A 13,293-nucleotide genomic window follows, 5' to 3' on the forward strand; every position below is an offset into this window, starting at 1 on the left:
ACATTGCTTGGCCAAACAATCCTGCGAGGAATTCATATATCTGGAAATAGAAAGAAAAAAGTCACATTTTATTTTACAATAAAGTAGGGTTTGGTGAATGCGCATATGAAACTGGTGGGGTTCAGTAGGTCCAACTACTGATTTAAACTAAAGTGGCAAAATATTTACTTGCCATACAAATTGCACCATATTCCATTTACTCCCTACATATATATTAAAGAGGCCTGGTGGGGTAAACCATACTTAAATTAGAGATTCACCCCCTCACTGCATGACTCAGGGGTTACTCTTCACTCATTATCTTTGCAGCATCATTCGGATTTGAGAGTCAGAGGGAGGGCGGCGCTGGTTCCGAGCATTTGTGTTTGGAAACAATCCGATCATTTGTCAAGCTGACAGCCAGCGGAAAGGGTTTGCGGCATTAAAATTGCATTAAGTGGGCCGAGGGAGACGAGATGAGGGGGAAAAAAAGAAAGAGACTTGACTTGAGATGGTGAAATAAATGAGGGAAGCTGCAAATCAAGATTTGATGAGAAGGTACCAAATAATAAAATGTTATGTACCAATTGTATTTGTTCATGCAAATTCACACAGAAGTCATGTGACGGGGAAATGCCCGCAGAATTAAGGGCTGGGGCAGTGTATGAATCAGGTCACTGACATAGTTTTTAGTCCAAACTGCTCTACATTAAAAGCTCTTGGGATCCGGATAGGCAAGAGGGTTGACTCCAAGCGAAATGGGACCATCAAAAGCCTGTTAAGACGATTGATTGGTCGATGATAAGATAAGATGTTGGAACCCATTTGAATGACTTTTTGTTGGCAGGAACAATGTCTTTCTGCCACTTAACAGCTGGGCTGCTTGGAGCATATTCTTGGCTTGACAACAACACAAAAAGTGAAGAAAGGAGCGACCCCTAGTGTCGTATGGTGCAAGGTTATTTTATCAATATAAAATATTTGAGAAAAATAATAAAAATGAGATTTTTTTACATGAATGGAGTGGATAGAAGACTTGCTGAAGATTTTTTGCTCACTATTTGAAGTAAACAATCGGGAATACATTTATTTTATTCATTCATTTTATGAAACACTTATCCTCACATGGGTCGCAGGGGGTGCTGGAGCCTATCCCAGCTGACTTCAGGCCAGAGGCGGGGGACCCCCAGCCAATCACGGGGCAAGAGGAGACGATCAACCATTCAACCTAGGGGCCGCCTACACTTATTTTAAATGATAAAAATCTGCAAATAACAAATAATTTAAAAAGGAAGACAAAAGAGATCGGAGACAAAATCTATTTTTAAATAATTGAAATTATGAGGTACTTTTTAATTACTGTGAAAGTAGTTGACACAGCACTTTTATTTTACTGTTACCCTTTCTTGGCCCTGACTCCAAGCTATAACCACAGAGAAATACTGCATTCCAAAAAGTGGCAAGTGTTTGCTCTTAAAGTTTAGTGAGAACTTTTTAGGGCATCCGACTAATTGGATATAAAAACAAGTAAGAAGTAAATATAGTGACACTTTTAACAAGCAAAAGAATCCTGAAATCTAATCACTGTGGCAGAGGTGAATGCTATTTATTAGTTTTCTAACTGAGATTGTATTATGCATCTGTGTAAATATGAAACTTATTTCCAATAATTATCTTGATTATTATTATTATTTTAAATAGGAAAGTGGCACTTTGTAACGACACTAATTCTAATTCTTGTTTTGGCTGTCATTACACGATGAAAGCGTCCATTATATTGTGACCGGCAATCGTAATACTACCGTAGGGGTCACAACACTCACTTTCTCCAGGTAACTAAACCTCCGGAATTAAAAGGGCAAGGGTTAACGTCAGGATTAGAGCTAAATGTGGCATTCTTCAAGTGCAAAATGTCAAAGAGTCACATTGGATGTGGTCAGCGGTGGCCATGCTATTGTAAATAGTGACATTCAATAACCACATTTCACCTATCAGGCTCTTAGATAAATATATGGCCAACTTTTCACAAAGCCAGGGCTGAACATGTTGTAAACAAAGCATACAAAGGGCCTTAGCAGAGAAGTGGTGGGTGATATTACCCAGAATGCTTTGGGTCAGACAGAGGACAAGGCTGAATGCAGCTACAAGTGTGAGGTCATCGAGATGGTCATAAATCAGGCAGAAGACGTCCAATCCGTTTGAGCTAGTCCCTAGGACCATTGCCAATATTTGACGCACAAAAAAGTTTTAAAGACCCTGCTTTATGATGTACTCATTGGCTGCATCACCCAATTCAAACAGAGTGGACGTCAATGGCCGTCAATGGCAGCCAATGATTAAATTGATCCTAACATTTGCTTTGCATTTTATTTTAATTTTGGTAGGAACTTTCATTTCACCACAACGTTATAATTTAGAAAACAGATTATAAGCACATTTTATGCTGAGTGACCCATTTTGTTGAAATGAACTATCATTTTACTATTCCATTTATTCATCACTTAAAATTCCAATTCGAAATCTGGATGAATTCCAATATAACGTCACACTCCTCGCCCCAAAAAGTCATCCGACGCGCCACTGATCCCCCCGGGACGTTTGACGACGCGTGTCCGACAAAGGCGACTGTTGAGCGGCTTGCTTTTGTCCAGTCGCGCCTGACCCTCTTCCAGGCGGCATCGAGTTAATCAGCTCAAGCTAAATGAGCATAATGTTACATTTTGAGTCAAGTGTTCAAATACTTTTGGTAATCCTTACAAACATTTTTATTCCTATCACCCCGTGTCGTACAAAAATACTACAAATCCACACACTGTTATTACAACCATGTTATTTTGAAACTATCAGCTTCCATCATCACCACTTTGAATGTTCTCCTTCCTCTATATATGACACGCCTCGGCACACCTACTCTAAACAATCCATCAATAAAATTGCAGCTATGATATTTGAACTAATTCACTGCCATTGACGGCAGGGGACGTCCAAAGCATTTTGACTATCAGAGGCATCCCCGCCCAAAACAAAGAGGATTGGACGCCAAGCGCAGTCAATGGTACTGAAAGATAAACATCCCGGGCCAGAATGCCCAGTTTAAACGAATTGGACGTCTATCTTTGTCAACAAAAGGCAATGAGTAATGTTTTGAACAAGAACAGCAAGTGGACACTTTGCTGCGTTCAAGTGCGCGAGCAGGTTGCCATGTGAGAAAAAGCAGCTTTGTTTTGTCGCTTCCATACTTGATAACAAAAGAATGTGCATATGAAAAGTGATGAGACGCAAAATGTCAAATGACGTACAAGTCACGTCTAAGGAGAATCAGCACGTAACAGTAGCTGGGACAAAATGGCGCTACGAGGAAAGAGGCTGGCTCGTAAAAATGACAAGGAAAACTGGGAAACGGCAACAAATGCAGGGTTTTACTTAATATGTTTGGGGGAAAAACGACTTTGAAGAGTCGACCATGATGGAGAAAAGCCTTTACGTTTCAAGTGTTTTTGACAGATGCGCCTGTCAGTTCCCAAACAAAAGACAAGCACCAGCCCCTCGAATTCAAAGACTTTACTTTAGGGCTGTGCATCTGGTTCCACATCTGCACAGTTGATGTCCCCCTCATTTAACCACCTGACATGAAACAAACAATAATTGCATATACGAGGGATGAAAATCACGTTGAAATGGGTTGGCAACTTTCCTGACAATGGACAAGGAGCGCCGACTGCCATAGTGACAGATGTAAACATTTCGCTCCAAAAAGAGCCAAACAGACCGACAAAATAACAATTTCGTCATCGCTATAAACCCTTGTTATCACCACTAAAGTCATGATCAACTCGGAAAAGGTGACATTTTATTTAAACGAGGTTTAACAGTAAATAATCTCGACCACGTCACTTGAAGTCAATGGCCGGACTGTGTTAGTTGGGAAAATGTAAGGCTGAATTAAAAGCGAAAACGGACCCGTGGATCGAGTCGACCAGGTTCTGTCGACAGAGCATAGATTCAATTTTCATCCGCGTGTGAGAATATCCCCCGAGGTTCCGTCCGTTTGGGTCAATTTGAGGCGAATTGTGCAAAATTGTTCGCGGCGCCGATTACTTCCAGCCGGTTTTCCCGGAATAAAAGTTGTTATTCGGCGTCGTCGATCCCGACCGAACGGGTCTAGGTGAAGCCCAATGTCTCTGCTATGGGTGGGTGGTGTTCGGCGGATCGGAACCGGCGCGCACTTGTTATATTTGAGGCGAATTTGACGGCGAAGAAACACAAACGAGCCAGCGCCAGTTCCATGGAGTCCGCTAGATCAGCTGCTGGCAGTTGGTGTTCTCAATCACGTCCGCAGAGAGGCTTCATAGCAGACGCGGCGCGCTTGTGGAATTACACATTTAAGACATCCACTGTCCCGTCTCGTCACTCTGCGGACGCGTCACACGTTACTTTAACAACAAAAAGTGACGAATTGGGGACTTAAATTTTTTCCCCCTTGGCACAGCTTGTTTTTGTGGCGTATTTTGAAATTTGACCACTTTTTTGAGGGGGGAGGTGTCCGTGCGTGAACTTGACAATCGAAAGAAAAGGACACACGTCACCATGGCAGAGACATCAGCATCTCCAGCGAAAGCCAAGAAAGCCCCCAAACCCAAGAAGACCGCTTCTCACCCGAAATATTCGGATATGATCCAAGCGGCTATCGAGAACGACGCCAGCCGGAGCGGAGCGTCTCGTCAGTCCATCCAGAAGTTTGTCCGAAAGAACTACAAGGTGGGCGACAATGCTGACGTCCAGATCAAGATGGCCCTCAAGCGGCTGCTGGCGTCCGGGATGCTGCGCCACACCAAAGGCATCGGTGCGTCCGGTTCTTTCCGACTCGGCAAGCCGGACGACGCCAAAAAGCCCGTGGTGAAGAAGCCGGCTGCCAAAACCAAGAAGCCAGCCGCTAAAGCTGCCAAGCCACCCAAGAAGGTGGCCAAGCCCAAGAAGGTGAGCAAGGCGCCGGAGAAACCCAAGAAAGCGGCCACGAAGAAGGGCAAGTCGGCGGCCAGGTCAACTAAGAAGGCCTCTCCGGTGAAAGCCAAGAAGTCGGTGGCCACGCCGAAGAAGAGCAAGCCGGCAGCCAAGGCCACCAAACCCAAGGCCAAGCCTGTCAAGAGAGCAACGAAGCCCAAAGCCAAACCCACCAAGAAGGCTACCAGGGCGGGCAAAAGGAAGTGAAGGGGCACTACCACAGACTGTGTAAATAATCCTAAAAAAAAGGACTCATTTTCGTATACGTATTATTTTTGTAAGATTCCATGGAAACCTCTGCTAACTCCACTCCACCCACCTTCAAACTATTTTAAGCATTTAAATGACTTAATTGTGGTTTTTAAGGATTCCTAATGTATACACCTGTGCTAGTTGTGACATTGGTGGTCCCTATGTTGTAATGTTATAGTTCTTTACTGTAGCAGATCAGTTCATTCCATCCATTTTAATGTGCAAACCCAATAACCCGTGATCCTAATGAACCTGATTTTGTATCACCGTTCAATAAAACGCTAGGGAATGTGTGTTGGGGAAGTTTTTTTAGTGCTTGTAATGGAGGGAATTTGACGGCGATTGACCAGATAACACTGCACACTTGAGACTTTTTGTCGTTGAACGTGACAGACATCCAATCCGGTTAAACTGGGAAGGCGAGCAGCAATCGCCCTTCCAGTTCCAAGGGTTTGGACGTTGATCGTCGTTAATGGCGCAGTAAATGACTTAACTGTATTTTATTTTCAGATCTATTCAAGAGTGGGTTTGGAAACAAATTCTAATTACCTAACTAGACACTGTCATGAATCTTCATGCTATTTTTCTTTTTGTAATTAACAAAATTAAATTTAAAATCTACTTAAAATAACGAATAAATATAATACGTGCAATATTGTACTTTCCTTTTTAATAAAAAACTAAAAAAATAGAAAACTTTTTCCCTATCTACTTTGAAAAAGGAAAAATATGGAATCGAATATTTGCTATTAATAGGTTCAATAAAGAGGATTCAAACTGTTTAAGGTCAACAATGACTACAAATTTTCATTTAAATAAAATGCAGTACACTGCAGACTATTGGGATATTATTAGTATTTACTGCTCAATATGAAAAGCATTTTTTTCCCTTTTTAATTGAAATTGATTTTAAAGTTTCCTGGTCTCCATCTCTTGTAATATAAAAACAAAATTGAGAATATTTACTGTGCTTTCCATTTCTTAAAAAAAAGTTTCTCCCTTAGGGAAGGAAATAGGATTCTGACCATTTTTATGCCAACAATGTCCCTTAGCAGTTAATAAATTGTCACTTGCCATCTCAATTGATAATAGAATACTGTAAGACCCATCAAATTTGCCTAGAAAACTATTTATATACATAAGTTTGTCCATATCAAGGGATATTTGTAAGACATACAGGTCGTTAGCCAGTAAGAAACAAGGTGAAATCAGGAGAAAATAGCAGCGTCTCAAATTTAAAAAAAATTCGGATGTGACTCCCGACAAAAACAGTTTGACACCCAAATACCTCATAGTGCACGATGTAAAAAAATTGGGTCTCTTACCGTAGTACACTGCTCTCTTCTGGTCATTTTGAGGAACATTCCTTGCTGCGAGAATAAAAACTGGAACAAACCAAGATAGAGATCAGACAACTTTTAAATGGATTAAAATGCAATAAAACAGTAATAATTAAATTACATTGAAGTCAATATGTTACTCACGGGGAAAGCTGAAGACGTGGACCTCAGCTTCTGTAAAAATCGTGAATCCAATGTGATTTGTTCTTTTATTGAGCATGTTAAAGAACAGTTTCACTTTCATTGTGAAAAACTAACATAAAATACTTTAAACAGCATGGAATAGAATTCATTTAGGGTGAAAGATAAAACATTCCCAAACAGTTTTCCCCAAACAGTTTGTCTCAAATACGCCCAAAAATATATTCTAAGAGGGCCAATAGGTAAATAAGAGCACATTTCTCGCAATTTTGTATTTGGACGGGAGTTAATCTCACCGGCAGATACAAGTAATTTAGTTGCCCTAATTTCTCAGGGCAAAGGGCACTCTCAAGGCAAACTTAACATGTTATCGCTAGTGTCACTTAACTCTTTTCACACGGCTTTATAACAGCTCGACGTCAAAATCATTTGGAGTGCTAGGGTAACAGCGAATATCATTCGATGCCATGCTCACTCTTCAAATGGATTGACCTTGACATCTCGCACCGTCAATGAAAGTAAATGAGTGTATGAGAGTTCCAATCTAGCACCTTTGGTGAAAATTAAATTCCATTCAAGACGCTTATTGGCATTCGCTTAAGAAACTAATAAGAGTTTTAGTCTCATGAATTGATTAATGTTCTTCAGGTTAGCATTTACTTATTTTCTTAGCACGTAATCAATAATTTGAGTAAGTAAGGCAGAAAAAAAACACTATATTGAGCAAAACAAGGAATTGTAAGGATCACCAACACACACAAAGTGGTGGATTATAACTCTGTTGAGTGTCTCGGGCCATCTGTCAAAGCACTCAGCTGGGCAGAGTTCATTTCAGTCTGACAGCCACTCTGTAAAGAGCAAACCCTGCAACAGCGAGTACAGCGGAGCCCAACGCGACTCTCAGCCAGAATGATGTGGTGCTCATGTCTGAACCGTTCAGGTGTCTGTAAACAAAGCAAAGCATGTCAACCTAAGTTATTGGGGAAAAACAAATAATAATACATTTGGCAGTTAGTTGGAAATCCAACATACGGGTACATGGCAGCCCAGGCAAGTCGGGTGTATATATTCTCGGCGCTCGCGTTTGGAAACGTGTAGGAGAAAGGCAGCGGTTGAGGAAGTCTGTGTTTGGAGCAAAAGTCGGTTGGTGTCACGCCGTGGAATTGCTTGACTGCAGGGAGATCTTGTTTGGAGGCGACCAGCACACATGGGATGTTGCTCTCCATGTAGTGTTGCTGCATGAATACAAGAACAAGCAGTGAAAACCTGAGTTTATTTTTCCCCAAAGGAGTCAGACGTTAAGTGTTAGCGCAATCTCTGGTTATTGGCCAGTTGTCGTCAATTAGAATGTCGTGACACTGTTATGAGAGAGAGGTCAAGGCTGCGCTGAAGCAAGCCAGCTGGCATTCTAATTCCAGCATTTTATTGTATGTTTCTTATTCAAGCGCGATCTGTAAATAATCCCTTGGATGTGAGATGCTTGTGTCATCTAGTTGGTAAATCGTTATACTAACTTGGACACAAATTGCTAGTGCTATTTTTGATGCCATTTACTTACAGCTAGCTCTATGGCAACATGGGCGATATTTGCAAATGCTAGTTGCTAATAGCAAAGGCCTTGTTCAGACTGGCAGCCGAAATCGGACTTTTAGCCATTCCACATTCAAACGCGATGTTTATTTTTTTGTACTCTGAAAAGTCATAAAGCACAGAAATCTGATTTTTACAGGAAGGATTGAAACCATGTCCGGGATGTCGTTTGTCTATTGGGCAATTTGCTTTTCAGTCTCAATAACTCGGAGGGGGTGGCAACGCCTTCGTTGCAACAGCGACCTGTCAGATGATTTGCTAAAAATGTGTAGCTCTCAAAATCAGATTTGAGGAAGAATCCATTTGGAACTAGATATGCCTTCAATCTGAAAACAGCTAGTCGCCGGCATCGGCTACTCTATGGATTCAATTCTATTCAACGTCGCTGGAATATAAATCGTACCTTGTATATGCTAGCGCAGTAGTCAAAGGAATGTGGGTCACTGGCATCATACATTAGACAAGCGACGTCACAGCGGGAGTCCGACGCCTTCAGGAAGTCGGCTTCCACGTCGACCTCGTGCAGCTGCAGGAAAATTGGGGTGAACAAGCGCAAACAATTCGACGATAGACGGACTACCTACGATAAGGGACTTCTCCTGATTGCTAATATGGACTGTGTTTATGGTGAAGTTGGAGAAGGCACTGCCGCTGCTTGGGGTGTTCTGGCCAAGCAACAGATGCAAAAAAGAGACCACCGCATGAGACGCAGGTTTGTACTTCATATGGCTGGCTGACAAATGACATCTTACCACAGTGTTGTGGCCTATGAAGGCCTGCAGGAAGGTGGTTTTGCCCGTCCCCCGCTGTCCGATCACCTTGCACAGAAAGACGGACCGCTGTGTTTGGCGTTTCTCCAGGTCAGCCTCCCGTTCTCTTGTTACTGTCGATTTTGACGGCAGAAAGAGGCTTTGTAAAAACAATAAAATGCTGCCATTTCTCCAGCTACTAGAAGGATCCACACTAATGATCCTCTTACTGGGATTGTTGTTTCACGGTCCATGTATCAGGTTCTTAAACCTGCCAGAAAACCATTAACATTGGAATCTTAAAAATTTGCCATACAAAATCAGTTTACACCTGCATATGTCCAGTTAAGTAAGACACGGCTCATTTCTAAAAACAAGCAAAATACTTTTCCGATCTTAAAATCATCCACCCATAATCAGCACACGCACTTAAAAAATGCACATGCCTGTAACTGCATCAGTCTGCGACTCTTGTTCCGTGAGAATTGGATAGCCAAGGTATCCCAGATGCTCTAGGCAATGATGAATGTCGAGATAAGCTGAAAGCCTGCACATAAATTAAAACAAAAAAAACACTCAAGTAAATACTGTAAAATTAGCATGAAAAAAAAAGAATTAAAAAAAGATTAAAAAATGAATTTGGCACGTACTTCCACTGACAATGGTAACCTTGATTAGAAATATAACCCTCAACGGTAGTTGGGACGGTCATGTAGACCTCCGCGCCCCACGGCATGTAAGGACAAGCACAGAACAGATTCTTTAGCTCCGCTGGTGATAGAGCAGAGTCTTTATCCTGAGGGTGAAAATATATATTAAGTGATTAAAAGACATGTTGATTATGTATGCTTTATTTTAATGTTGTAGACCATCTATAATCTACAAGCTTTGAAAATAATTTGCAGCTTAACGTCTTAAAAAGTTTAATTATGTTACGCATTTAAAAAAAGACTATATATTCCTTTCAGGGCGCAAGAACAATTATTTGTTGCTGTGTTTTTTTGGTCACATTACAACTGGAGAGTATTCCACTGGCCACATTAGGACATTCAACTCGGAAATAAAAATATCAGCCTCCTACTAAGTAGATTTATTTTTCTGGGACATTAATGCTGCTCTTGTCTCCTGATCAAAGTACTGCACAAGTATTTCTGTGAGTTCATTTATGTCTTGGTCTTGTGGCAGCTCTGTTACGTGTTTGTGTTATCTTTATTAGTCAAATTAGATAGTATGTGTTCTTGAATTGATATGGCAGTTACCTTGTGTGCTATGTGCTTAACTGTACTACTGGTGTCTCACGCCAATGCCACTATTAAAATTCAAATTCGACAGTGAGGAGTGGATTTCTTTGATGAGTCGAAGTTAAAAATTGTATTTAGTTTTAAGTTTTTAAAAAAAGTAAACAGCGGTGACTTAGGCAGAAATAGCTCTTAACATTATATTTTTAAAAAATATCTTTAAAAGGTTGTATGTATATTAACTGAGTTACTAACATTAAAATGAAACAGTACCAACATGTCATTATATTTAGCCTTGGCTTTAACACCGACTGTGACCAGGGATATCAAGAAGCCACCATTTAAAACTGGAAAATCTCAGGACTCACTTCATCATACTTGTCAAACAGCCGCTGGAGGAACTGGTGACCCAAATCATTGAGTTCAGTGGTACAGCTGGCAGGGACCTGTAAGCTGCCATGACAAGATCAACCACGAGAATGTTATGGCAAACCGGAAGCACAACACAGACGCAGGTTGTCACGTGACGTACGCGGGGTAAAGGTAATCGTCGGTCAATTCCAGGTTGTCGTCGTAACCAAACTTCCTGAGGATTGTCCATGTGGTTTCGTGTCTGCCCCGTTGGATGAATAAAGTATTGAGGAACAAAAATCCTACACAACAAAAGGTTTTAGCAGGAAGTAATCACTATTGAACACCATGAGCTTTTTACCATTTAGGGTGAGGCCATTGTCTTGCACTCCATCGCTGGTGTTTTTCCAAACGACAGTCTTTAAATCCTCTAAGGCTTGTGGTGCCAGCGGATTTCCAAAGCAAGATTTCTATAAAGATATTTCTTTTTAGATGTAGTAAATTTGCATTGATTTTCGCGACAGTTTTCGATACGCACCTGAAAACAATTGAGCTCGGTGTCACTGAGGACGCGGTCGTTGTCCTGGTCGGAGATGTAGAAGATTCGACTGAGCGCTCGGACGCAAAGAGGTTTGAGCTGCGAGGGTACGAAAACAAAGTCAGAAGAAAAGGTGGATCTAACCGGGAAATTATTTTTAAACTAGTGTGTATTAAACAATGTGTAGTATCCAACCTGTTTGTCCTCAGGGTCATAGAGAGGTGCAGTAGGGTGAAGCACTGCCTTCTGTGCATAGTAGAAGAGCTCAGATATGTTTTTGAGATTCCGAGCAGAACACTTGCCGGGAAACAAAACAAAAATTGTGAATGAGCACCTGTTGCAGGTAGAAATATCTGACCAAAAAGTACTGAAACACAAATCTAACCTCGACACATGTCTCAATTTCAGAGAACTGGTTCATGATAGGAAGAATTGTTTCCATGGAGCTACCAGAGCGCAGGTCTGACTTGTTCCCGACGAGGATGATCGGAATTCTGATGAGGTTAAAACAAAGATTTTATATTTTAGGTTTCCACATTAAATAGATTATTTATTACAGCTAAAGTTGATACATACTTGTTTCCTTTTTCTGCATCCCCATTTATCAAAGGTATCCATTTTGTCTTAATCTGAATATTAAAATATATAACATAATTGGCATTTAATGTCACAAAATAATTTTAAGCAATTGTGTTGAAAACCACCTTCTCTATGGAGTCTTCATTGGTGACATCATAGACCACACACACCACGTTGGCCTACGTGAAATGATATGATTAATTTTTTTTAACGATTTTGCCAATGACTCCAATTAATATACTCACCTTGACGATCTCTGATTTGAGGGTCTCATCATTCAGCTCCTTTTCTATTGAGAATTTTGACAGTAAGAAAAGTTGTCCCAAGAAATAAGTATTAATTCCAATTATTGTATCAGAGTTTTGTTACCTGAATAATCCACAATGTGTGTAGGCACCTTCTCCGGAGTCACGTCAGCAGGGATGGTGATTTCTTCAGCTCGAGATGGAACCTGTAAATCATTGTTGAATATATTTATCACTAATAAACTCCACTGACAAAAGGCAAGAAAAGCAGATGAAGAAAATTTTGATAATACTGACCTCGTCGGGAAATTCCTCTCCAACCAACGACATAATGAGGGAAGTCTTCCCCACCAAGGCTGTTGGAGAGCAAAAGAGAATACAAAAGTTAAGTGAATATAACCAAAAAGTTATTTTTTTCCTCCAAGGCAAAGCAACCAAAAGAGCATTTGAAACCGGTTAATTTGAAAAGCGTTTAATAAAATAGTACACAAATTTTAATTGTCCGACTTCAGAGGGCAAACGAAGGTAACTTCCAACACATTAGTTCAGGTGTGCATGGAAGTTTATGGAAAACACGCGTAAAAAAATTCACGTCGTCGATTTAACATAAAAACCGCCTGAACATGTCAACTGTCAAACTATTCCTTGCGTCATTATAATTATAGTTTATCAACGAGACTTCTTCCAATATGAGCAACAAAGTTAGTAAGTTAGCTTCAACAGCTAATGTTTGCTAACTCGGCCAGCTGTCTAGAGAAGCCACATACTGTACTTACGTTCCCCCAACAAAAGTATCCTCACGTCTTGCTTCATGTTGTCTTCGCCTCCGAAGAACAGCCACACACTCCGCTGTGCTATGGAGACATTTGTCTTTCATTTGAATGCCAAAACGTTCGCTTTAAAGCACCAAACAGTGCCTATACACTCCGCTCCACTGCAAATTTTGGACACAAGGTGAACTCGTACATTTCCGGTTCAAAAGGAAGAGCGGGAAAACACGCCCTCAGCTGGCCACAATAAAAACTACAACTAGATATGTAGTTACTGCCATTAAAAACAAGTACACTACTACTACGTGATGTCCTATTACATCAAAACATTGGTAAAATATGTAGATATTTTCATTATATCTAAGTATACTCATACAGTGTGTATATTGAATATAAAGACACAATTTTACCCTTTCATGTACGAATGTTTTTCTTTCTTAAATCAGGACATTTAAAATAAGAATGGCCTGTGTATTATACCCTGGGAATTTTGTGTAATAAATCTTGTGACCTCACATAA

General features: G+C 40.7%; 2 protein-coding genes across 2 annotated transcripts; one reads left to right on the forward strand and one right to left on the reverse strand.

Moving 5' to 3' along the window:
- The first annotated feature begins 4,339 nt into the window (after positions 1-4,339).
- On the forward strand, positions 4,340-5,525 carry h1-0 (H1.0 linker histone). Its single transcript, XM_077626533.1, has one exon. It carries the CDS (start codon positions 4,567-4,569, stop codon positions 5,185-5,187), a length of 621 nt encoding a protein of 206 aa, XP_077482659.1. The 5' UTR covers positions 4,340-4,566; the 3' UTR covers positions 5,188-5,525.
- A 1,242-nt stretch (positions 5,526-6,767) lies between these two features.
- On the reverse strand, positions 6,768-12,978 carry rhot2 (ras homolog family member T2). The gene is made up of 19 exons (XM_077626648.1): positions 12,780-12,978; positions 12,301-12,359; positions 12,128-12,209; positions 12,004-12,047; positions 11,884-11,937; positions 11,756-11,808; positions 11,565-11,673; positions 11,375-11,476; positions 11,180-11,278; positions 11,003-11,111; positions 10,823-10,943; positions 10,659-10,743; positions 9,703-9,848; positions 9,499-9,599; positions 9,056-9,186; positions 8,888-8,968; positions 8,707-8,829; positions 7,746-7,948; positions 6,768-7,657 (listed from the first exon to the last, which is right to left on the reverse strand). The coding sequence occupies exons 1-19, from the start codon at positions 12,814-12,816 to the stop codon at positions 7,540-7,542; spliced, it is 1,857 nt and encodes a 618-aa protein (XP_077482774.1). The 5' UTR covers positions 12,817-12,978; the 3' UTR covers positions 6,768-7,539.
- Between the last annotated feature and the right edge of the window lie 315 nt (positions 12,979-13,293).

Source organism: Stigmatopora argus, chromosome 18 (assembly GCF_051989625.1).
Source record: "Stigmatopora argus isolate UIUO_Sarg chromosome 18, RoL_Sarg_1.0, whole genome shotgun sequence".
NCBI lineage: Eukaryota > Metazoa > Chordata > Actinopteri > Syngnathiformes > Syngnathidae > Stigmatopora > Stigmatopora argus.

Bases quoted from the DNA above. Each gene is read 5' to 3' on its own strand.
- h1-0 (XM_077626533.1), top strand. From the start codon at position 4,567: ATGGCAGAGACATCAGCATCTCCAGCGAAAGCCAAGAAAGCCCCCAAA.
- rhot2 (XM_077626648.1), bottom strand. From the start codon at position 12,816: ATGAAGCAAGACGTGAGGATACTTTTGTTGGGGGAAC. The intron at 11,809-11,883 runs GTGGTTTTCAAC...TTTAATATTCAG, and splicing joins ATGAAGACTCCATAGAGAAG to ATTAAGACAAAATGGATACC. The intron at 7,949-8,706 runs GTACGATTTATA...GTATTCATGCAG, and splicing joins ACTGCGCTAGCATATACAAG to CAACACTACATGGAGAGCAA.